At 44.3% G+C, this 26,216-nt stretch overlaps 1 protein-coding gene across 1 annotated transcript in view; it reads left to right on the top strand.

The window, feature by feature from the left end:
* HLF (HLF transcription factor, PAR bZIP family member) overlaps positions 1-18,025 on the top strand; it is a 35,223-nt gene extending 17,198 nt beyond the window's left edge. Inside the window, exons 3-4 of the mRNA XM_062612717.1 lie at positions 10,606-10,826; positions 13,809-18,025. Coding sequence (XP_062468701.1) covers positions 10,606-10,826; positions 13,809-14,024 — 437 coding nt within the window. The 3' untranslated portion in view covers positions 14,025-18,025. The remainder of the gene's footprint in view (positions 1-10,605; positions 10,827-13,808) is intronic.
* Positions 18,026-26,216: the final 8,191 nt, after the last annotated feature.

Raw genomic sequence — 26,216 nt, 5'->3', positions numbered from 1 at the left:
TCAGGATTTTATTGAGTTTTGCTTGTGCACTGAGTCCTCAAGGACCTTACCCAGGCATCAAAACGGAGGCGAAGGAGGTAGAGCAAATTCTCAGGTTAACTGAGCAAGTAATCTGCAAAGTTGGGTGGCCTCCCCATCCATAGCAGCTAGAGCGAGCCTTGGAGTGGGTAAAGATGGGTTGAGACTTCTGCTTCAGTAGATGCTTCTTCCAGGCTGCAGGTTGATGTGGTGAGGTGCACGGGTTGAACGGCATGTTGTGTGCGGTGGATGGGCAGCAGCATCTAAACTGGGTGTGAATTGGGTGGAATGCATGCACATAAATGGCCTGGGCATGAGGAAGCAAAGATGGTTTCACCTGTGAATAGATGAGTTACTTCTGGTGAAGTGCACCAGAGCACAGGGTTGGCTTCTGTAGAAAGAACACATTAAAGGTGGCGCAAAGCCTCTTAATCAGGAAACTAGCTCTTAATTTATTTTTGACACTCGGGAGCCCCACAGATCTGGTCAGTGCCATTTTCTTTATTCCTTCTGCATTTGTAATGGGAAAACTAATAAAAATGTCCTGCTACATTTTTTTTAAAATACCATTTCTATGGCACAGCTCTATTTTGTGTAATTTTTTATGTCCAAAAGATAGAGGGCTTTAGAATAGAAGAAGAAAAGCTGCATATCTGAGTTTAAGATAAAATAAGATGATCTCTGTGACAGAGACAGCAGAAATGATGTGATACGACAGTTGCTGTAGCAACACCACCTACTTCATGAAAATCAGAGTTAACAGGAGTGTAAAAGGTAAAGCCCACATAATTTTCCAAGCCTATGAATTGTTGCTGCCCTCAGCTTGCACTGCTTTCCAACTCTCTGGTGTTTCTCCTTCCATTTGGGCACAGATACACCTTTTTCTGCATGGCCAACTCCTGCAGACCCAATCCTGTATTCAGCAGGGGCACCCAGTGGGGGTTCTGCAGGAGCAATGAAGCCTGCAGTGTTTTTGCCTCCAGCTGACCAGGTGAATAAGAGGGCAGTAACGTGAAGGATTGTGTCATGTCACGTCCTGTCCTCCCTCCCGAATCCTCTCTAAAGCCTTGGACAACAAAATGCTGTAAGGCCTTTGCTGTCTTACAGGTATCTTGTATAGAGAATGGGATGACCACTTTTGTAAAAGGAAACCAGACCACTTAATCTGCTTTTGTGGGAATAAGCTTTTAGTAAAGCAGTGTTATGTTAAGTATTGTAGAGACTGAAGGTGTCAGAGGTAGGGACATCTTCATTATCAGAATGTTTTATTACATCAGATGTAGGGACTCTTCATTAGGGATTTCAGTGATAGGACAAGAGGTAACGGCTTAAAACTGAAACAGGGGAAGTTTAGATTGGATATAAGGAGGAAATTCTTTCCTGTTAGGGTGGTGAGGCACTGGAATAGGGTGCCCAGGGAGGTTGTGAATGCTCCATCCCTGGCAATGTTCAAGGCCAGGCTGGACAAGGCCTTGGGTGAGATGGTTTAGTGGGAGGTGTCCCTGCCAATGGCAGGGGGGCTGGAACTGGATGATCTTAAGGTCCTTTCCAACCCTAATCATTCTATGATTCTATGACATTGGCACTTTGCCCCCTCCCAAATAAACCCAAAATAGCGGTGTTCCGTACCAGTAGTATGTAAAGTAGGAAAACACACTGATTTGCATCAGAGTGCCATTGAGCTGGTTGTCTGACTGCTGTCCCAGGAGCTGCTGCAGAGGGCTTTGTTCAGGACAGGACAGGCAGAGACTACTGCAAAATGTTCTGTACTGAAGGGAGTAGAAGGGTCTCTGTTAGAGAAACGTTTCAGTGCCAAACGTTGTTGGAAAGTGATTTGGTGTGTCTGGATTGACAACTCATTTTGAAATTTGCAGCTATGGTTACTGGAAGAGAAACCCTGTATTAAACATATGGTTGCTGTCAGTAAGGCTGCTGTTGGCTTGCACTCTTCTTAATGATAATTCTCACTGAACAGGGTCCTCAGTGTATATTTATAAAATGCAGATGATGTGTGTCTTTAAAAGCTCCCATATGCAGTGAATTGATTTGCCAGTTCATGTTGGCCTCAAGGTTGCACTCAAATCTATTCTTATTTTGAATATATTGATTTTTTAATATATATCGACTTGGTGTATTGGTCATATTTGTATGATTGATTGGCAATGGAGAGCCAAAATGTGTGTGATAACAGAAGTAAAATCTCTTGTTACTTGTGAACTGGGGGAAAAGAGCTTGAAAGAAACAGCAGCCTCAAGTAGCAGTCCAGTTTCCCTGATCCGTTTTGCTGAGGTTCCTTCTGAAGGCAGCACAGTAAATGCACTGCTCAGGAGACGGAAGGAGGTTTGACTTTGGTGTCTTGTGGCATTTTTATTTCATCTGTTATGTAGTTCAGAATCTGCGCAGGTTCATGCAGTGTGTTCGGAATCACAGTTCTGGGCTATGGGCGGTTTGCAGAGGAGGTCCCAGAAGGAAAAAAAGTATTAGGATTCCAGGATTTCTTCAGGAAAGATCCCATCGCCACCCTTTTTCACTGCTACTGTTTGAAAGATAGAAACGTAAAGATTTCAGTGTGTGTTGTTTTTTCTGGTGGCATGGTTTACCTTCATCTTCCTGCAGGTCACCCTCTATAAAGCATTGCTGTAGTTCTGTCACAAAAGGAGTGTACTTTGCTTTAGCGAGCAAAAAATGTAAGAAAGCAAGAACACAAAGCTCCTGCAGCACATAGCTCAGGTTTGTGTGTGCAGAACGGATCGAAAGAGAAGAGATTTGCAAGTTCCTGTAACTCTGCCCAGTGACCCCTTTTTCTTAAGGGATGTATTCAGACAGCAGCTGATAGCATCTGTTGTCTGTCTCTCAGCCTTGCCATTAGCTACCGATTGGGAGTCAGAGGAAATGTACCTGTTTCACGTGGCTTTTCCATGCCGTTTGAAATCTCACTTGGCTGTGTTTTGATAACACACCCAAGCAAGAAGGGCTTGGGTACCAGAACTGGGTAAGAGATACATGAGTCACGGGTGGCATATGCTTTCAGGATTACATGATGGCTTTCTGCAAGACCTGTTTACTCACTGAGAGCATGCTGTCCTGGGTGTTCATTACCCGAATAAATAGAACAATGTGAGACGAGCTTACTTGGGCTGGAGCCTTGCAGAGCACATTGGCTGTAGCATGAACCCATCTTGAGAACAAGCATTGCCTTTGTTTTGAGTGGGATTCCACGTGAGGGTACATTTATGGACGTCATATGAGGCTGTTATCTAAAGCAGAAACTCTATCTAAAATCTACTGTTTCAGACTGGTTTATGAAAGCTGGGTACATAATTGTCCAAGGAAAGAAAAACGGATCTTTTTGTCTCCTTCAGAATAGGTTAAAAATTCTGATGCTTCTCTGGAACCTTCCCTTTAACAAAAGAAAGAAGAATTGTACTTTTTGAACAACTGTAATATGTGTGAATTGCCAATTAACAAAAATATACACAGCTATGCCAAAGGATGTCACGAAGCTCCGATGCACCAGAGAATAGCAGCATCTTGAAGTGAAACGTGCTTCTAAGCCAAATGTAAATCAAAATGAAATACCTGTCTGAATGTTCTTTCCTGCAGCTTTCCTGTCCCCACTGAATGCCATCTTTGCCTACCTTTGTGAGAAAAGCAGCACCCTACAAGAAAATCAGGCATTTAAGAGGGCTGTGGATTTCATGCTTTTCAAGAACGTGAAAATCCCTGTGCAGTGTCCTGGGAGCAGGATCAACCCCTCTGTTTCCACGTGTAGCACTTCTGCAAGGGAAACATTCAGAACAGGAGCGACTACTTTCAGGCATCTTGCAGTGACTGGTTTGGAAGGGAATGGAAGTTGGATTTCCTGATAGCTTTCAGAAATGGGGCCTCCTTGAGCTGCCTTCACACAGGGCTAGGTTTGCAGAATGCTGATCATACAGAAAAGTCTTAAATACAGTGGATATAGTGGAAAATTTTACCTGCTGGTGCCTCAGACTTGTTTATTTATTGCTTTTATTACCAGCAGAGCAGGCATAGCATATTGCATGCACATTATTCTAACCACATGCAGGAGCTGCAAATCAAGCCCTCAAAAGCCTGCACTCAACTGAAGGCCACGTGTGCAGCTTCAGATAGAACTCCCCCCCCCGCCCTTGTTTGCTTGGATCTCGCAGGCTTTAATTACATTATATCCTCTTTTTCCCCTTTTCCCTTTTGAATGCAGAAGTCAGACCAGCTCTGAGTTGAATCAGGGCTGTATCAGGAAGGAAGCGGTTGTCTGTAGGATCTTGGATCTTGACCTCATTTACTGCAGATGTGAGAGGATGCGGGGAGCGGCAGGAGGAGAAGGGAAAATCCGGCAGGAAGGACAGAAGGATTTTATCTACAGAGACTGGGTTTTGCCACAGAGTTTTAGCAGAACTCTGAGCAAGCCGTTCGATGATGGGAGCTTGCGCACGGCGTGCTTGCTTCCCGTACTGTGAGGAGCCTAGGCTGGGGGACTGTGGGGAAAACCTGTTTCTGTGAAGCATGCAGATGTAGCTAGAGGAAACTCCTATGAGGTTGCTATTTGTGTCTCTAAAGGAGGTTGAAACAAGTTGTGGCAAATAAGGTACGGATCCATTTGGATAAACCACATGGGTCAAACGAGTGACTCCTAAATGGAGGAAAGAGTCTGGAAAAAAGTAATGTGATCCAAGCTTTAAAGGTTGTTGCAACCATGACTGTGCTGCTTAAAACTTGATTTTAAAAACCAATTGAAAAGTCAACCTGGATTTTCTCATGGGCCACCGCAACAACAAAAACATTGGAAATGAGTAGGAATGGGTCTGACAGCACCCTCAGTGTCCTGCTGCTCAGATTGAGTGGAGTACTCTCACTCTTAGGAGCTGAAGGGGGACAGGGCACTTTGCCAGTGCACTGTTTGCTGATCAAAGAGGATCCATGGGACTCGGGCATCTGGAGCTGTGTTTGTACCATCAGCACAGGTACTCTTCTGCCCTGTTCCCTCCAACGATGCTCTTCTACTGAATGCAGTCATCCCAGCCTTTGCTGAAGCAGCCTTCCTCTTCCAGGCTCTCCCGCTCTCCTCTTCGGCCACCAGTCTCCCTCATCCTCACCCCCTTACCCCCTTCTCAGCTTTGAGTCCTGATCACTTAGGGAAACTGCTGCTTTCTCACCCAGCGTTTGCATGCAGGCAGTAGATTTCAAGGCAGCCACCAAAAGGGAAATAGCCTTGATCGGGAGCTGCTCTCGCTTCCAGTGCACAGGCCACTAGCACGGTTCTTTGGAAGGTGTGCCAGCAGTTTGTAACAGGTTCAAAACAAAGTGTTTTTGCTAAACCTTTTTCGGGAAACTGTAGAACCATTTTGGCAGAAACATAATTGGCACGCTTAAATCCAAACAGAGCGGTTGAAATCTGGCAAAAGTCTTAAGGAACTGAAGACAGCGTCCTCTAATGGGAAGTGTCAGACAATCTTAGTAAGACTGCCAGTCCTGCCTGTAATAGTACTGGAGGGGCCCAGAGCGGGAGGCACGCAATGTCGAGAGGGGAAATGACAATTCTGTCGTAATTAAATGCACAAGGTTTGTGAGCAGTGCTGATATCGGTAAAAAGTACACATTCTAAAAGCGCTTCAACGTGCCGGTCGGTCAGTGTGTGTTAAGAGCAGTGAGTATGCTGTGGTTGTGTTGGATTAAGATCCTTCTTTCTACAGGAAGTGTTTGCAGTCACCCCGTGTTCAGCGAAAGAAAGTTTGTGTAAGGTAAGCAATAGAGGAATGTCTGCGCCAGGTTGGAGCACTGGTCAGAATACACGGATTGCTAGTTCAGAAGAAAATAAAGCTCCTCTAATAAGTGCTTACATAAATACCCCCAGAGGCGAAGTGTCTTCTGCACCCCCAGGCAGAGTGGTTCGTTTTGTTCTTCCAGTGGGAGGGCTGGAAGGTCAATACAGTGCAGCTTGTCATTCCCTTTAGTGCCTGTATGGATTATGGTCTTACTATCTGTGTAAATGTTCCGTTTCTGGAAGACACTAAAATCCTAATAGTAGGAAAATTGGAGAGGAAGATAAAACATTGCTTATAATATTGTAAGGGAGGAATTACAACCTGATAAGATACCGTCCTTAGATATATCTTGACTTCCAGAATACTCCTTTTGCTTCACTGCAGGTGGAGACTGTTGCCCCGTGTTCTGCAGTGAGGTAACTTCTGGAGGCTGAAGGAGTTAACACAGAAATAGATGACAGATTAGTGTGGGACAGGCTGTGATTTGGAGTAAGAGAACTATTCCAAATAGCTGGCCAGGCACCAAGCGGATAGACAGTTTGGAAAACTTATCGGCAGAGCCGTGTTGTTCTCTGGAGCAGCTCTGGGTGAGGATTATCTGTCAATTTAACTGCTGCACTATAGAGTCTGACTGACATTCCCAAAGTGCCTTTAGTTTATATAAAGAGAAATGATTAGCAAACACATATTTTATCTCTGGGCTGCTAATAAATTGAATAAGAAGCTCCTCTTTTCTTTCCCTCCAATACATGCGTGAAAAATAGGGGAAAATATTTTGATTAGAATTTCCACTCCCTTTTCTTTTTGTCGTCGCTGTTCTCCAGCCAGCTGCTGAGCTGATGAAAAGTGTGGAAGGGCTGTGAGAAGGGAGATTTTGTGAAAATGAGGCTCATTTTCATGGGAGTTGACTCATGCAAAATTGAGTTCCACATAATTTAGCAGGGATCTCTTGCCGTACAGATAAGTCTGTCAAGCAGTGGTTGCAGTTGAAGAGGTTATTTCCGTCTTAACTCTCCTGGGCACAGCTGGAAGGTGGGATGTTTCAAAAGGGGGAAATTAAAAGTGAGGATGCAGTGACTGAGCTCCCCACGATACCAGGTCAGCGTTTTGGTTTTGTAGGTGTAAAACAAAGCGACTGGACTTCTGAATAGTGAATTTTAATTATTGCAAGCAATTAAAAGCTGCTGTTCTTTTTCTTTCACCAGCCGTTGCTGACCTAGATAACACAAGTGAATGGCCTCAGTTCATTTCTCTTTGAACAAGGAAGCACAGTGAAAATATTGCCATTACGTTGGGTTTCCTCGCTGGCATCTCTGCTGGGAGGAGGACTGGAAGGGCTGGAACAGCCAACCTGGAAAATTTTCTGCTATTGCTCATATCTGCCAGGGCAACACCAAGAGTGTGAGGGAAGGCAAGATGTTGGGGCAGCCGGAGCAACCGGGGCTGCCAAAACCTGGTGGTCCCTTTGCCAGGAGACACCGGGAGCTGTTGTCTGTCCTGGCATACTCAGTGTTGCTTGAGTGGAGCTCTAGAGAAGCGGCAAGGTCTCCAGACAAAAGGCCAGTGTTGACATAGTTGTGGTGTGTCCAGGCCACGGTTGTGACACATCACTAGGGTGGTATGAGGGGAAGTTTCCATTAACCATTGTTCCCAGCTTGCATCCAGCACCACCGTGGAGTTCTGCAGCTGGGTTTCCAGAAGAGCTTAACGCTCAAAAGCTCTCATTGCAGCAACTTAAATAGAGGGGCTAAGTTCTTTCCAAAACACTTGGCAGTCCTCAACCCCCATTGAGAACAAAGCTCAGCACATGAAACAGTCCAGCCACTTCACTGTGAAGATTTGGCAGAGTGGTTAAATAACACAGACTGGCAAGAAAGGCATCTGGCTGCCCATGCTGAGCAGTGAGGTGCTTCACCTTCACTGGCCTTGGTGCCTGGTGCTGCGGGCTTCCTCCTTGGCTGATTCCTTGCGCATCGCAGCCTCTGACCAGCTCTGTCTCTGGATGTTGTGACAGCTGTGGAGCTTGCTGATGTGAGGATTAGTCTGCTGCTGGGCACATGACGTTCAGATTGCTTGTGCTTATTTGACCTACCTCTGATTGCAAGGAATTTAGTGCATAAAAATAACACCCAGAACAAATTTGGCAGAAGGATGCACGGCTGAAGAGCCATGCACACAGAGGGAAAGGAGCTTGGAGAGCAGCGTAACATGAGGCCATGTCCTGTACTCCTGCAGTAACAGCGGTGCCAAATCCAGTGCAGCCCACGCTGTCTTGGGTTACAACGAGTTCCAGCACCACATAGATGTAATGGCCATTAGCCAGTAAACTAATGAAGACAGGTTCCTGGCATGTGTTATTGGCAAAACTTGGTAGAATAAATAAAAGGGTAGCAAGTGCCAGGAGTTGCCTAATGTAGAACGCTGGACACGGCAATACTGGTTTTTCTGCCTGGGGTTTCAGACACCCTGTGTAACTCTGCTCTCAGTGGAGTTCCTGCTCACCTGCAGGAGTGTGACAGGACGGAGTCAGCCTGCATAGACTGATGGAGGCGAGTGTACCCCGCGAGTGAGGGATGCCTTACAGGGCAGTATCTTTTGGGCTCCAGGTGATAACGTTTAGCTGTGTGCATGATGTGTTCAGGCTTTGCAGTGGTGAAAAGCATTCACCTTGACTGAGCTTCACACCGGCACCTGGGATGGCTTACGTTTGCTGAAGCAACCAGATCTTTAGTAGTGAGAGCTTCTAAGACCCAGGGGAGTGAAATGTGTGCACACAGGGAATGAGGCAGGATCTTGATTGCTGTAGATTCTGCTCCCAGATCACCTTGGAGATGTGTCCCTCTTCCCTTTATTTCGTGATTGCATTGGTGCAAGCCCTCAATTTCCCATGATTAAAAAGTGCCCTTTTTCAGAGAGATACTGTAGAATTTCTTGAGGCCAATGATTACAAAGCTCATGTGGTTATGTAATAACAGCACATTATAGATTAATGATAATATGTAAACTGATACTGTGTACCTAGAGCTTCGGCAATATGTAAATACAGGTTCTTTTGTTTAGGGCAATTAGAAAGCTGAGACAGATTTCACAATCCACTTGACTTTTAGAAACACCCTGCATGCTCACCAGAAATAATACAGAAGTATTTAGAGCTGGTGTCTTGCTTCCGTCTTAGCTCTTGCGGTGCGTGTGTCTATACATTTGTCTGCATAAAGAACATGTCAGGCTGTTGTGGTACCAGCATGCTCACATCAAAGGAAGCTTTCCTGCGTTTAAGCCTTTAAATAAGCCCGTGTATCTGAAATGAGATTAGCCATCCCTGTGGAGCAGGGCTGCGGCCGTGCCTCGGTGCTCTGAGCCGGTCAGGCCGGCGTTAGGGCAGTTCCTGACCAGGGCTTCCCCCCGGCGCTGCTGCGGGGTTTTGAACACGAAGCGCCCGCTAGTGAAAGCCCGCTCCCTTTCCTACAGCCATGGAGACGCATTAATGACTTTGATCCTCCTTTTCTCTTCTCCCAGGCCCTCGCGAGCCTTTCCTGGAAGCTGATGTTATCAGCGCTGTGTTAAAACAGGACTTACAGAAGCCGAGCTGTCCCTTAGCCAGCCTGTTCTGCGCAGTGCAATCCCCTGGTGCATTTTCTGTGCAGTTCCAGTGTTGCTGTGATCACCTAGATTAAAATAATGCATTGTTAACACCAGCCTTGGCTTGGAATTAGAAACGTTGATCATTTTGCACCCTAAATAGTGCAGATACAGACTCAAATAAGGAAATATTATGCAGTCACAGGATGTTTGTGTCGTTGCTCCGAAAGCCGCCCGTATTTCTAAAGGCAAAGTGAATTAGCTAATAGCCAAAATGGTAAAGAAGAATGGGCTTCAATCACAAGTCCAGCCTCTGAAGCCTGTGGGGCTTGTGCTTCTGAGGCATGTGAGAACTTCTGAAGATTCTGCCCCCAGGGATAGTCCCTGTTTAGGCAGCTGACTTCAGGGTCCTATTTTGGGAACCTTTGGTTGGGATTTTAAATTGGATTTTTAGTGGGAATGGTGCCTGAATTGGTGCTGGAGGATCCTGAAGGCAATATCTTAAGATTAAAAAAGGAAAACTGAGGGGGGATATCGTTCTTTGCTGGGGATAGGCTCCTTCTCATTAGATTTTATATACCATAAAAGAGCAGTGTGGCATGAATCAGTGTTCATTTTTGCAGAGCATCTTTAAGTAGTCATTGTAGCCTTTCATGTTCAAGTTTTCTTCATTGTCATTTACAGTATCACAGGTAGGATTTCAGATCTCCTTAGCGGAGTGCTTCAGCACAGCTTGACAGTGCGTTTTCATGAGGTATTGCCTATTGCAAGTACTGTACATCATTGTAAACTAAATGTACCCCCAAAGGTATCTATGAATAAATCTGTGTATGAGAAAACTGGGAGGCATTACAGTGTGGTGAATAAATCGGAGCTAAGCGACAGTACTTAGGATTTGTTCCCGAGGATGTGATCTTAATGAAGCGGCATGAGTCGAAGCAATGTCTAGTGCAATCAGTGTTGGATTCACTGATCTTATGTGGGCATCCACGATGATTAGCAGCTGGATTTGGGAACCAATTCTGAACATAACACCATGAGTATGTCTGAATCTGAATACGCAGAATGGGCAGTCTGATTTTAGCAAGAGTAGATCCCGAATTCACAGTAAGGCTTGAAGAACTAATCCGTGTAAAGCATTGCGAGATCTTCTAAAATCCTTGTTTGGTGATGTTATTTACATATTTTCTAACGTATCTGGCTTTATCCTTTCTTTCTGTAGGTCAGATCTTGCCAGCAAACCGAAACACACCGAGTCCCATTGATCCTGAGACTATCCAAGTTCCTGTTGGCTACGAACCTGATCCTGCAGATCTTGCTCTTTCCAGCATTCCTGGCCAGGAGATGTTTGACCCTCGTAAGCGCAAGTTCTCCGAAGAGGAGCTGAAACCACAGCCGATGATTAAGAAAGCTCGCAAAGTCTTCATTCCAGATGACCTGAAGGTAAATTGGAACTGGTGACGAGGTTGGTTGTGCTCTGTAACAGTTCCTCTCTGAGGTACAGGTTTGCAGCATCAATCTGGTTTCTCCTGTAAGGTAGATCTGCCAGACTGTGTTGTAGAATGAAACTGTCAGCGGTTCTGAGTAAGGCTGAGGGGAGGATGTCCCTTATTAGTTATGCAACAGTCGAAATTCATGAGATCAATATTCATTTCCGCGTGACCTCGGACAAGCTTATTGCCCACTAATGAAACAGCCTGATCATGTTTCCTTTTCCTCCAGCCTCAGGGTGTCCCATCAGCGTAAATGGGGAATTCTGCAAGGAAGAATCTGTGTCTTACAGGGTTCATGGAGGTCCCTGACAGTAACAGAATGAAGTATATTGTGTCTTGTTTGGGAGTTGCTTTAGCTCTGTGCCAGTAACTATATCCCAGTAATGAGTGGGAGCAATATAGAGCAATATACCAGAAGCCTAGGTGAAAGAAACTAAACTGGTTGTAGGAAAACAGAACAAAACTCTTCTGCTGATCTGTGTATTTTAATACAATATTTATAAGGATAATATTACAATATTTTAAAAGAAAGAGCACCCTTGTCTATGCCTCTCACTGCTTCTGAGATATGAAGAGCAAAGAGCATGAGGAGAGCAGCACAAATCGATCAGCAGATTCAGCCCATCAAACAACGGTGAAAATTGTTGTGATTTGCAAAATTCTGTCCTCAACACGTGATTTCCAAGAGGGTCTCTTCTATCAGAGGTACTCAGTGCAGGATGCCGCTGCCCCCCAGGGCACAGACTGAAGGCTGTTGGAGTTGGTGGGAATCCCTGGCTGCGCGTGTGAAGAGGCTGGGATGCCACGTGTTCGCACCAGATTGATAGCATTAGGGAAAGAAGCTGATGCTGTTTGCTATTTTTATCCCTAAGGATACTGCTGTGCAAGTTAAAAGCACAGAAATCACGATTCCAGTAGTGTTCAGGTGGTGTGTGTTGCTGTCATTTGGTCTGTGGTATCTTCAGCTTTCCTTTACACAGGCCTATCTGCATCATGCCATTACTTACCTAGGCAAATTTTACTGCAGAGAATAAAGAGGTGAAGAGAGGTGTGTGGTACAGAAATGGTTGTAAGGGGACAGGAGTTTGGTGCCATTTATCATCTTGAGGTGTCTCCTACATATCCTTACTCATCAAAGCAAAACTTACCAAAGATGCTGTTGGACTACCCCATGCCAGAGGTGGAAAGTGCCAGCATCTTGCATGCAGCAGCGGGACACATAAGTTTTTAGCCTAAGACTGAGCTAGAAGTTCAGGGTCTTGCATTTCCCTGAGATAATCCCATCCGTTGCCCTTGACTCATTTCAGAGTGCTTGACCCAAGTGCTGCTTCTGCCCTGGCATGTGGAGCGGCTGCTGAGGTCTGGGGGAGGGTAAGCAGATTAGATCAGTCAATCGTCTCTGGGTTGCATGTGATTTTGAAATGCCAGCCTTACCTCTTTCAGGCCTGGATTAAGGGATTTGCCATAGCAATTTGTTAAAATAAAGAGGGATGAAGCCTAGGTGGCACACTAATAAATTGCTTAAAGCTGATTTTTATGGAGTGGAATGAGATGGGAAATTATAAGTAAGATTTGGGTCATAGCTTTTTGCTGCATGCTGTTTTTAAGAGGATTTTGGGGGGTCCCATCTAAGTACAGGTGAAGAGCAATTTAGAGATGGTCTGGCTCCACCATTGCCGCACACCTGGTGAAGCTAAACTGATACAGAGCACTTCTAGGGGACTTCTAGCAGTTGTGTTGCTCTTGCTTTGCCTTACGCGAGCAGCTGGAGAAGATGCAGAGCAGCAGTATTAGGCTTGGCCTGGTTTATGCTGAAAGACACAGGAGTGGTGGGGTGTGTTCAGTGCAATGTAGGACCTGGCTCCTGTGCCTTGTCATGGACATGGTGCTGTGCTTCCATGCGTGGTGAAACAGGAGCCATACAAGCACATGGAAGCATGTGAAAATGAAGGGATGACTGGGAGGGGAAGTGTGAGCTCTACTGAGCAGGCAGTTTGAGGCCTGAAGGGCTGCATCACTTTGTGGTGTGTCCCCTTACTCTGCAGGGGACTGAATTCACTTCTCATGGGAGATTCTGTATTTACTGCGTTGTTCCAAATCTCTAGAGCTTAATTCAGTTTCGACACAGCATTGAAGCTGCCATTTCACTGAAGGCCACTTCCTTGGAAGAGTGGGAAAAATCAGGTAAAATGCTGTAGCTGCCTAGAGCCTTTGATGCACCAATGCAGTGATCTCCTAGAGGCAAGCCTTTAGAGATAAAGCTTTGGGAATGTGTTAACTTATGAAACTTCGGTGTTAATGGACTTATTGCTGGCAAAAGCTTATTTTCCCATGCTCAAAGCCTGTTGTGCTCTTTGCGGATGGTACCAAAGCAGCCGTCATTGTAGTGCCAAGGACTCCCCTCCCAGTGACTAGGGTGGAAACAGGAATGCTCTGGGGCTCTGCAGAGAAAGAGCTTTGAACATGAAAAAGAGCTGCACGGAAGATGAAATGGATGATACCAGCGAACAGAGTGAACCAGGTGTTGGCTGGCAGAGATGAGCAGGGACATACAAGAGGTAATTAGCACCGCTCCAGCAACGGTAGGCAGTGAGTCATGGCACGCAAAGGTGGATGTGCTAACTAGGTCAGCCGAGATGCATTGTGCTGCTGGAATATCGCTTCCTTTTCCTTGGAGGAATTCACAGTCAGGAGGATGGGGGGGTTGGTGTAAGCGTTCTGACAGAAGGAGGCACGAGCATCTGTGCTCCCCGGATGGGTTGTGCCGTGTCCATCTGTAACGGTTGTCCCGGCAGCGCCTGGCTGAGCCGGGCAAGCAGGAGAAGTGAAGTCATCCCCGGAGCCGAGGCTGTGGCTAAGAGCACATCCTGGTGGCTGCTCGGTTTACTGAAATCTAACGCCCCGTTTGCTTCTCTCCGTGTTTCATGAGCAGGATGACAAATACTGGGCAAGGCGCAGAAAGAACAACATGGCCGCGAAGCGATCGCGGGACGCGCGCCGCCTGAAGGAGAACCAGATCGCCATCCGCGCCTCCTTCCTGGAGAAGGAGAACTCGGCTCTGCGCCAGGAGGTGGCCGACCTACGGAAAGAGCTGGGCAAGTGCAAGAACGTCCTTGCGAAGTACGAAGCTCGACACGGGCCCCTGTAAATCGAAAAGGGGGGCGATGGGGGGGGTTCTTTCTTCTTTCTTCTTTCGTTGCGGGTTGGCGTTTGACTAGATGGACGATGTGTTTCCTGTTTGATAGCACCACACCCAAACCAACCTTTCTGTCTTCAGCACTTTACCAGAAGCAGAAACAAAACTGACTTAAACGTTAACTTCTTCTTTGGTTCGCGTATGCGTGTACCTGCGTACGTGTGTTCACACGTCTGTACCCGTGTGTGTGCGTGTGTGCGTGTGTGTGCATGTGTGTGCGTGCGTGCGCATCTCAGCACTTCCCATTTGTATGAAGCCCTCTTCAAGAGGGTGCCACGTTTTTACCTGGACTGGTGAGAGCCACCATAGTAAGCTTTTTATTACATACGGTTTTTTTTTCAGTGCTGCTTCAGAGTAGGGGTTTTATGTTATTGTAATCAGCTCCATCCCAAGGGACTCGGAAAGATCCCAGTATAAATTATAGAAAAAAAAAGGAAAAAAAAAAAAGGAAAAAAAAAGAAAAAAAAGAAAAAAAAAGTAGATCTCAGTTTTTTGGAGAGCAACAAGCTCGTGTTTGAGTCTGTCTAATCAGAAACGTTAACACGCTAATAAAGTGCACACATAATTTAGTACTACACTGCAGAAATATTAATTTATAGATTGCTTTTGTTGTATTTTAAGTTTTGGTGGTAATTGTCTTCAGATTTAAAGTGCTGTTAGACTGAGTTAGCTGTACTCATTATAGAGCCCATAATGGCTTCTCTGTAGCTATTAAGGTTCCTTTTCTTTCCACAGACCCCAGGTAGGTAGGAGTCCTGTCGATGGACCACAGAGTGTGTATTTGCACTGTCTGTACCTGAAGCAATAATCCTGTTGTCCGCTAGCGCGCATGCTGCCCGGGTGTTCCCAGTGGACGTAGGATGGTTTCCCTCCCCAGCAGGAGTTTTTAATGTCTTTAACAAAAAGCTAAAGGTAAAAGCCACCTTCACGTGAGCATGCTGATTGTGTCCCTGCTCTAGGGAGCGCATGTGTGAGAAGCAGGATAATGAGTTGAAATGAGAACAAAATCGATAGTGTCAACCCAGAGCCGATGTCAAAATCAGAGGGGCTTTTCTGTCTTCAGTTAGTTTTGCATCTCTTCAAGTTCCATTTTGTGGTTGAAAATTAAACAAATACCCTGATTAATTTGTTTTTTCCCCCCATGTTTTGTAATATATTTTCTGTGGATTATATCTTGCTGTTTTAAAGATCACTTTTATTCAGTTGGAAGAAGTCACTGGTTTGCAAAGCCCATTTTTCCTAGTGATTGTTGTTCTGAGTGTGACATGAACTGATGGTTCTGAACTTTATTGTTTTAAACTCTGTTTGCTTCTGAACATGTTGTTCTAATATAAAGTGGACTTCTGAAAAATGAATGTAAGAGACACTGGTGTATTTCAGAAGGGGATGGTGTTGTCATATACTGTGGTTAATCCAATCAATCTAAGTGTTTACTATAGACCAAAAGGATAGAGATTATAAAGTGTATAAAGTTTATACAGAATAATTATAGTATGTTCGTTTTGTACAGTATTTTTCAAGTACAAATACTGACAATGTATTTTGAAAGACAGACATATATATAGCAAAAAGGAAGAAAAAGCTATTCCATGTTTAAAACTATATAGCAAAGATAGATATATATTCTCCATATTGTACAGAAAGGAAATGCTATGGGGTTTGTTGGTTGGTTTTCTTTTCTTAACTAATTCTTTAATATTTTAAGCCTACTGCTGGCACACTGGCATGTTCTGTGCTTTACATTAAATTTTGATGGCAGTGATATGGCTTTCCAGGATGTTCCATATTACTGGAAAAGAGAGACTTCTTTATTATTTCCCATCCAAAACACATAAAGGAATGGTTTAACAGGGACAAAGCACAACCTGGATTTTAGTCAACTGTTGATGGGACAGGACAATGTTTTGTAAAGGCAGAAAAATGATGTATAAGACAAGAAATGTCAGTCATTTCTAATCTGCTGCTGCTGCTAGAATCTGTTTCCAGCTGGAATGTTTCTTACAGCTAGCTCTGTTTGGGGTATACAGTTGTACGTGCTGCATCTGGTTATTAACAGGTGAGGAAAACATGGTGCTACGTCTTGCTCACAGTTCTCGCAGTGTTTTGACCTTATTTTCAAATAAAGAGGTTGTTCATTCCATTAAATCATTATTCATGCTTCAGGAGGTTGATACAAAGGACTCCCCATTTGTTCAGCATTAAAAATACCCTCGCAGGAATGGCTTCTTTCCAGTATATTTCCTCAAACATACCCGAGTTGTCAGCAGCCCTTAACGTGCAGGACTTGCAGTGGACCACTCATTCAGCAGATTGAGTTTCCGTGTGCTGCAGCAGAGTTTAAAGCGCAGTAAGTTCTTTTCTAAAGGTGAGTGTAAGCCACTGGATGCAGGGGTAGAGAAACGAGAGTGGCGGTGTTGGGCACAACCCAGGGTCTGCTGCAGCCTCTAGGAGATAAACTTCATTTCTCTTCTTAGAAGCAGCGTGACCATGGCAGGGCTCAGCGCCTGCTGCTGTGAGGACACTTTCAGCAGCAGCACAGCAAACGGCAACAGCTTAGAGTCACCCTGACAGTGGTTGTTGTTGGGGTGACGCTAGAACAGGCAATGGTGTGAATGAGATCAGCTGTACTGAGCCCGAGCCATCGGTGGGCTGTGGTGTGAGCACAGAACTTCCTTTAACATGGAAAAGGCAGCTTGGGAAAACAATCACAGCCGATTCTTTTGTTTGCTTTGGGCAGGGAAGGGGTGGGAGATGGCGGTAGTTTTTGGAGGCTGGAGAGCACAGATGTGTTAAGTCACAGCCACAGAGGAGCACAGAGGTTTCCAGCAGCTACCTCGTCCAGCGGTCCCAAAGCTGCTGCCGTGCCTCCCGGCCCCATCCCGCTCTGCGGGTGGACAGGAGGGCAAGTGTGTGGCTGGGGGCTGGAAACGGGCTGAGGGGGAGCAGGACTGGCTCTCCTGGTGCCTCCAAAATGCTCACCATTAAAATGAGAGGAAAAGCCAAGGCAAAGGATGGGGGCTGAAGCTCGGAATAGGTTCTGTAACCAGTACCAAGTAAATCCAGGCCAGTTCAGCTCATTTCCAGATCCTGAGGACAGCTCAGCTGGGCTCATCACACCTCTGGTGGCTTTGTTGCTCATGAAGGAGCTTGTAGGTATATGAAATTGTAATTTTATAAAAAATAGAAATATATATATTTGCAGAATAATGACTAGCTCATCTGAATAATTCACTGACTTGTATTAAACCGTAAACAAGCATTGATCAAATGCTGCTTTCTTTTCTGTTGGTTTTTTGCTGAAACTTAGAAGTGAATCATTTCCACTTACAAAGGAATGCCCTCTAAAATCAAACGGTGTTTGGGACGTGTCTGTGAGCACTGCAGGGCTCTCTGTGGGAAAGCCCATGGCAGACGAGGCTGGGGGGGATTATTCCTTTTCATTTCCAAATGGTGCTCAGGGCACTGACCCTCACACCATGGGAATAGCGTTCGGACTTGAATCCATAAAAGCAAGAAATTCCCAATGAAAGGCCGGTGCCAGAGGCTCCGTGCTTGGCTGTGCTCTGTAACCGCACAGGAGGTGAGTTCAGCAGGGCCAAGGGACCCGGCGTTTGACTCTCTTGCCTCTGTGGGTTTGTAATGCCCCCATTGACGCTTTACAGCTGTTTGTGCATGTGACACACTAGAGATGTGCCGTTCGGTTTGATTTTGTCGACTTCTTTTTATATGTGAAGAGAAAAACAAAATGTATTAAAACTCACAAGTGATCAACCATCGTATTTCTGGCAACACCACAAGGCAGCGTCTGTTCCAATGCAGGTTTAGCAGCGAGCTCAGCGGAGCTGTGTGACATGAGGTGGATGCAGCCTGCGCTGCTCGGCCCAGATCCTCTCTGTTTTTATTTTATTTTTTGTCGTTAATGTTTAATAAACTTTGAACTTTTTCTTCTCTCACCGTGTGCTTTGGTCTCTCAGCGCCTGCTCTGCTCTGTCAGCGCTTCCCCCGGGGCTTTGGGAGGCTGTGTTTGAACCTTTCTCCCCCAAAATGATGGTCTGGGGCTGTGTCCCATTGGGGGATGGACCCCAGGTAATGGGGTGCAGTGTTCCCCCCAGCCCAACCCTGCTGCTGCCGGCAGCCTCGATGGGGGCTCATCGTCCAGTACCACCGCAACCGTGCACTTGGATTAGAGCATAAATTGCTAATTGTGGTGTATTTAGTGCCATTTAATAATGCACTTATATCACACTATATAACTATTAAACTGATAACAGTGTAGGCTATATTCCATCATTTACATAGATAGACACTATACACTTCATATATCATGGGAGGTGATCATGTATGACTACACACTGCACAGCCAGCAATACGTTCATTAAAATGCTGCTTAATGAGTATTTTTTATTCTAGCATTCAAAATAATGCATTAATTTTCATCTCCATTATAGTTAATATTTTGTATAGCCCATAGGTAATATGTACCACCATGCTTATAGATATAGAGTTTATATATAATACAGATAGTGAGAGAAAAACTGTAACTGCCACTATTTATGCATTTTAAGTCGTTAAATAGGTGTATGGGTGATTCTATACAGGACACGCATCTGCAGATGCAGAGGGCATTGATATCAAGCCTGGGTTTAATATGTTTAATATGTTTAATTTATTATCTGCTATGTTCAATGTGTATTTGTTAACACACACACGGATACGTGCACACACATATATGAACATACACACAGGCGCGTGCGTAGACACATACAAAACCATGCACATCTATACACACATGTACCTGTGCACGTGTGTGCTCTTCTCTCTTCTTGCTGTCCTTCCAGCCACGTAGATACAGCGCATGATAGACACACATATATATGTGTATATATATATACACATATATAAACATATATACACATATATAGATATATGTGATAAGACACGTGTATATATACACACATATGTATATAAACATATACATATATATATACAAGTGATAGACACATATCTCTATTCTTATATATATATAAAGGGCCAAGTTTTAATATCTAGTATCTTTATGCACAAAAAAGTTTAAATAACACAGTCCTTCTCTTGCTCAGCCCCCCTGTGTGCATGCATCTGCTCATTAGTTGTAGCTATATAATATATAAAAATGGTACATTCTAACACACTTAAGCACCAACATTAAAAAAGAATGTGACTATTGAAAAGCACTTAAAAATTCTATTTTCATGAACCGTATTTATCAGCATTTATTGTTAAAAGTTAGCTTTATATTTATCAATACATATAGTAGATTTTATTAATATAAAGACTGGCTTTAATGCGACACAAGTGTATTTGTTCCAACACAGACACACAGGTGCACACTGAGCTCTCTATGTAGCTGTAGAGTACTGGTTTAAATTGGGTAATTGAACTTACATAGCATGTATTTAGCAGCATTTACTTTATTACTATGACTATTTTTTTATGCATACACTATATTTGCTGTAATACACACCACACCTTGCACCACCAGAATTTACTAATTGAATATGGCTTTAAAACAGATATTTTTAAAGCTTTTATTGGTTTTAGGATAAATGCTGTGTGTTATGCACACGATTTGCCATAATACACATATATGCCTGCAAATGGTGTATCTAGATGCCTATATGCTGCTGCATATACATCTATTATATATATATAAAAATATACATAAAATATATATTAATAAATAATACAAATATATGGTCATACAGCATACTTAACAGGCTTTAATAATCTAGGTTTATATTCATATATCTATAATTACATATTTTACTGCTGTAAAGGTCTGTGTTTAATAGCCATTATGTATTATGCACAAAGTAGTATTTGTTACACCATACAGATGCATGTGCAAGTACTCACACACGCGTGCACCCATATGAATGCATAGACACTGTCTGTCTACCCATACAGCAATTCAGTGATTTAACTTCCATATAGTGTATGTAACAATTAATTTTAATAAGCTTTTAATTAGTTGAATAAAGATGACAGAGTCATAACTGACATACAGAGGGCTCAGTCTGAATATGCAGTGTATATATTATGACCCAAATATCTGTTTTAATACCAGTCACGCTCAGTTGCTCCTCCCCTGTGTACACGTGTGTGTGTGTACACACCCATGAGGAAAAGCTGTATTAAAGTGATATGTTTTTACACACACACTCACAGATGCACATATGAATAATGTGCATTTGATAAAGGTAAAACCCCTGTATTTTATGCCCCATAATTGGCTGCAGTCTTTAAAAGCTGGGTTTATATTTTTGTATACATTTAAAAAGATTTAAACTGGATTTTATTGGTATGAAGAGTTGAGTTTTATGAAAAATGAAACACAAAGGGCATTTGTTCTAACAAACACCCATACACTCACCCCTGTGTAAGTGCACATTTACCTGTAAAGGCACATAGCTAATGATAACTATAAATTCAATAATTAGACTTCCACATAGCACATCTAAGAGCAGGTCCTTGGCTCTGATGGCTTTATAGCTTTTAATAGATACACACACGTGGATTTTATTGATATAAGGCACTAATTTTGCTATATATGTTCTATATTATGCACAAAATATACTTGCAATACACAAGCACCTTGACTTTGCCTCTGTGTGTGTGTGCATGTGCACACGTGCCATTAGCACGTGCTTTCTCTCCCTGTATGCATATATATAAGTTTAATAATGATCCTTAATATAGCAATTTGCTGATTAACATAGCTTTATGATTGCTAGATACATACATACATATTATTGCTATTAAGATTTGGTTTTACAATATATGTGATACATCAGGCACAAAATAGAATGGTTATAATACACACATGCATGTGCACTCTCACTTTCACACGTGTGTGTCCATGTATCTATAGCTGTATCACCATATATTCATGTACTTCTTGTATATACAACATATAAGTTGTATATACATGTACCTGTATATATATATATACACACAGAGGTATATATATATACAGGTATATACAGGTATATGTATATATACATATACCTGTATATACAACATCTACATTGTATATACAGGTATAAATACAATTATCTTTTCATCTATATTATTATATCTATATATAAAACATATAATTTAACAATCTAGGTCTGTATGGATCTGTAATTATAAAATGTATTGCTATAAAAGGTCTGTGTTTCATATACATTAGCTATTATGCACAAAGTGCATCTGTTTTAACACGCAGAGTGTCTCTGTGCACGTGCATACGTATATTTATAGCGGTACCTTTAATAATCAGATTTTCAGAAAGCCAATTTAGCAGCATATTTTAAATAGATCTACTTGATATGTCTATATAGGAACAAGGTTTTAGTGGTATAAAATGGGCTTTAATACACAGGTACAAATTCCTGGGGCTGTGCCCTTGGCCAAGCCCCGAGCCCAGGGTAAGTCACTACAACCACACTGCAATCGTGCCGTGTGCCATGCGGGCTTGTATAGGGTGTCTGTTCACCAGCTTTTTATTAGTATATTCTTATATAACCTCATAACAGTCAGAATATAAAGCATGGTTTTGGAGATGTTTGTATTCTTTATATACACTAACACAATGAAATATTTGTACATACAATGAGACAGTCATGGTAATGGCTTACTATACAATTTCAGAGCTATTGTTAATACAGCGTCATTAGCAGCATTTTAATACAATACATAAATATATAAAATAAACTATTTCAGGTCTGTAACAGGGATTATGGTGATAGATCAAACTTTTCAATGCATGTAGGTAGCTCTGAACCTATGTGTATTGATACATATTTAGAGATACTTCCACCTAGTTGCATATATCCACATGTATGTCCATATATGCACATGTACACACTTGTTTTGAAACAAACCTGCAGGTCCCCTCAGCCACCCCCTAACCCAGACCAGGCTCAATCAAAGCAACTTTTGATTGTGTTTTTAATCAGCCACTGCCTGGTGCCCTCTGGAGCTGCCCACAGGGAGACACAGCCCCAGACCCCCACTTTGAGCCCCTTTAGGTCCCTGTTAAACTCTCCCCTCTCCTTAAAGCAATTATTCAGGAGCAAAATAACCATGCAGCCGTACCCACAGCACGTCAGGCAGCAGCGGTGTCCTCAGTAAGTCTGACCAGGGCAAAAAGAAGCCTGAAGGTGGTTCTTAGAGGTAACGAATAGGATTTGTCGCCATGCCTAAGACCGCTGCGTTTCTGCTACACCTTTTTATATGTAATCATCCCTTAACTGTAACTGTGCGCGATGGAAACGGGAGATACCCATGGGTGTGAATGCGGGGCCGTGTTTCATTTCAGCATTACCAGCTCCCTGCGGCAGCACCGACACAAGGGGTCACACAAGAGCCGTGCGCTGGGCTCTGCTCAAAACCATCGGTTTTTCCTCCTGATGTCTGGTAAATTCTCCTCCTCCTCCTCCCTCGTGCCTTTCTTCCTCCATGGCGCTGCAGCAGGTAAGAGACCCCGCAAAGCTGCAGCCCGTGGTGAGGGGCTGCGGGGCCAAAGACCAAAAAGGCACCAGGGATTAGGGGGCAAGTGCAGCATCACTCCATCAGCAGCCCCAGTTTTAGTTGGGAGACACGGAACCAGCCCCACCTCTAGGCAGCAATAACAGCCAAGTTTCACCTGGGATTGATGAAACCAGCCAGAGGTAATTCCTGATAAAGGCTTTGACCCAGGCACCTTGCTCCTCTCACCTGTGTTTCAGTCTCTGATCAACCTCTCCATCTCTGCAGCCTTCACTCAGAAGACACCTTCACCTGCTCAGCCCCGAGGCTTTGTCTCAGCCCTGGAACCTACATCCATAGTGCAGATGAGCTGGTCCCCATTATCAAGGCCTTGCTCCCATTTCCTTTCCTGCCCAGTCCTTCAGGAACTCCCCTCCTTCGAGGATGATGCTGTGCCCAGGAGGGGCTGATTTCTCCTCCATGAAGATTTCCCTCTTGGCTCTCCGCTGGTTTCAGGGGTATTGCCTGCGCCAGGTTCTCTGTCCCCCTCTCCGGGACCCAGGAATACAGCTCCTGCTCCCCGCTCTCCTCCCTTTTGCACTGTCACTAAATTTCCCAGGTCCCTGTGTCACATTATCAGCAGGGAAACAGTGCCTGAAGCCACTCTGGAACACCGTCTGGTTCTGTTAAATGAGGTGGCTGCAAGGAAAGATTGAAGGGACTGAGTCTGAATCCAGGGGAGAAAAAAAGCAAGGCAAGAAGTGAGTCTCCAGCTACATAAAAGCTGCCTATAAAGGGCTCTTCTCTGTGCCCACTGCAGACAGGACAAGGAGTAACGGGCTTGAATTACAGTGAAGAAAATACTGCTTGGACAGCAGAAAACCATCTCAGAGGGCAGAGGGTGGAACACTGAAATAAACTGCCTGGGAGGATTGTGAAATCCCCATTGTTAGAGGCTTTATACACCGCGTTGGACAAGCACATCAGGAATGACAGGCAGAGCTGGGCCTGCCTGCAGGCAGAGGATGGGCTAAAAATACCTCAGAGCCCCTCGAGCTTTATTTTCAGTGGTTTAGCAGAAGGTTGATTAAACCCCCCAGTGCCATCGTCTGCTTCAAGAAAAAAGGCATTTCCATTCAAGCATGCTCACATATGAAGAGGTATTTAAAAACATAAACCCCGTATTCCCTTCCTAAACTAATCCTCAGCTTCCCAAGTGCATGGGTTTTAATTTGAGAAGATGGCAGACACTCCACAACAGCAATGTTCAAACCTTTATGATGCTCCTACAGCATTGCTGTTTGAATCCAGATGTACTGTGGGTTCCCCAAGGTCAGGAGTGCTGTGGGTCGGGTTCCAGTGTTCTGACCTCCTGAGTAACAACAGCTCTGCATCCAAACATCCTGTGGTCCCTCTGAACGTCCTGTTGGAGACAAGGCTCGGTCAGCAGACAGAACTACACTCTGTGGCTGGTCACTGCTCACCACACCTCTGTGTCACTCCTGGAAGCAAACACACCAGAAAGCGAGGAGACAGCTGCTGGAGCGGACACCACTGACTCAATTGGTCTCTACCAATGGCTTTCCACCTACATGAAAATTTAAGGGAGACTTTCAAAGGCCCCTGAAGGATCTGGACACCCAAATCCACTGCCAGCAGGGCTCATGCTGCTAAGCAACAAAGACATCTGACTCTATCCTCCTGAGAGCACGCTAGCCTCATTAGAGTCAGTGATGTAACTTCTGTTACAAAACCGGCGCTGCCTTTCCTGCTAGACCTCTGCAAGAGGATTTTGGTTCCCCAGCTTATCCTTAGCAGCAAGCGCCCTGGTTCCTTGAAGGAAACAGGCATTGCCACCCTTACTGCTTGTGGTCAGGCTCACCACAGACAGGAGGAGGGTGCCTGGTGTGAAAGCAGGCACCCAGCTTGGTAACAGAACATCGGCCTACTTCAAAATACCACCCAAAGAGGAATCTGAAAGCTCGTTTTTACAGAAGCCAGCACATTCCCAAGAGGTTGGACCTGTAAGAAGGAACTGCTCCATTGGCTCAGACTGTGTGTGTATGGATACTCTGAAAGTGCTTCACGTCAAACAGCTTTGTGCTGAATCCTCAAGACAGGCTGCAAAGAAGGTCCAACACCTGACACTGAGCAGCCTGGAGCATTCAGCCCAAGGCACAGGGTTACCTCTACACTACTGGTGTGCCATGATTGACCAGCACCGCTTCCCTCAGCACCACTCTAACACCAAAGCATCCAAACACTTCTAAATAGCCACCAGTGAACACTTCAGGTGTCTCCTGTGCATTCCCTTTCCAGCCTGTGATAGTGAATTTATTCAGGCAAATGATGAATGAAACCTTTTCAAACAGCAGAATGACAGCAAGCGGCCTCTGGCTGTTGACTATCAACAGTCCAAGCCACAGGCCACCAACCTGCTCAGCTCTACAGGGAAGGCAAAAGGCTGGAAGCGCCCACAGTGGAGCCTTGCCATCCCCATCGTTCCTTTGTTAACTATTTTTAGCTGTAATCTTGTGACACCTATTGATGGTGAAAGCAATTAGCAGAGACTGACTAAAAATAGCAAAGCACAGAGAAAAGACTTAGTCAAGCACATGATGTGAACATGACAGCCTTATCCTCCAGAGGAATCACGGGGCTGAATACACCACACCCCTAAATAAAGAATTGTGTAGGGGTCCTGAGCATGAGGGGCATTTAAGCAAGAGGTTTAATAGGAAAAAGTCTATGAAAAAGTTTAACTTGCTCATTCCAGCCCCTGACACACACACTGCACCAAGCAGCAGCTCTACAAATGCTACACCACCTGTATGATTTAAACAAGGCACATATCAGCGTGGAAGAGTTCAGTTACCAGCTGTGAAAGTCATGTAAAGTCCCATACTGCAATTCATGATCTGCCACAGCGATCACCCTGAGCCTCAGGAGCACATTACTCCATCCAGCCAACACTGTACAACTGCTGGTCTATAGAACAACCAGAACCCTGCATGCCTGACCCAGGCTTGGTGCTTCAGTTCAGGCAGAAAACCAATTAGAACAAACCTGTGTAACATGCACATTAAAAGGAAGTGCCTTGTCTGCCTGATCTGGGATTTAGCTTTTTTAAGTTTTGGTAAACCAACTGATGCAAAGAGTCCCTGAAGGACCCCATTTTCACACCACAGCTCACTGTGGTTTGGACACAGTAACCATGTTTGGACACTCAAGCCTCCTTTGAAAGGACTTCATTACTTCCCTAGAACTGGGAGACAGTAGTACAGTTTCTTACCATAATCACAAGCAATTCAGAGGGCTCTGGGGAAAGACAGCACTGGAAAAGCAGCCTGCTTGTATGACTGCTTTTGCTAGCAGACAGAAAAGAGGCAATTATTTTCTTTGTGTATACCTGTATATTGATGCTGTTGAATAAGAAAATGAATACAACTCGAAGTGCACTCTATAATAAACAAATAAATCCCTTCAGATAACTGAATTATTTTTTAGATGAACATAATAGATCATGTTAGAAAAATGCAGCCTAAAAGTGATGGGACTGAGAGCATGTGGTATTCAAAGTACCTGTTGTCTCCTAGACATCCTCCAGAAAAGTCCATCTGCAAAACACACGTTATCACTGCTTCAGACTCG

This window comes from Pezoporus occidentalis, unplaced genomic scaffold (genome assembly GCF_034315485.1).
Source record: "Pezoporus occidentalis ecotype Australia unplaced genomic scaffold, CSIRO_AGI_Poc_V1 ctg160, whole genome shotgun sequence".
NCBI lineage: Eukaryota > Metazoa > Chordata > Aves > Psittaciformes > Psittacidae > Pezoporus > Pezoporus occidentalis.
Note: the sequence above shows the minus strand (reverse complement) of the source record. Positions and strands in the feature narration are given on the sequence as shown.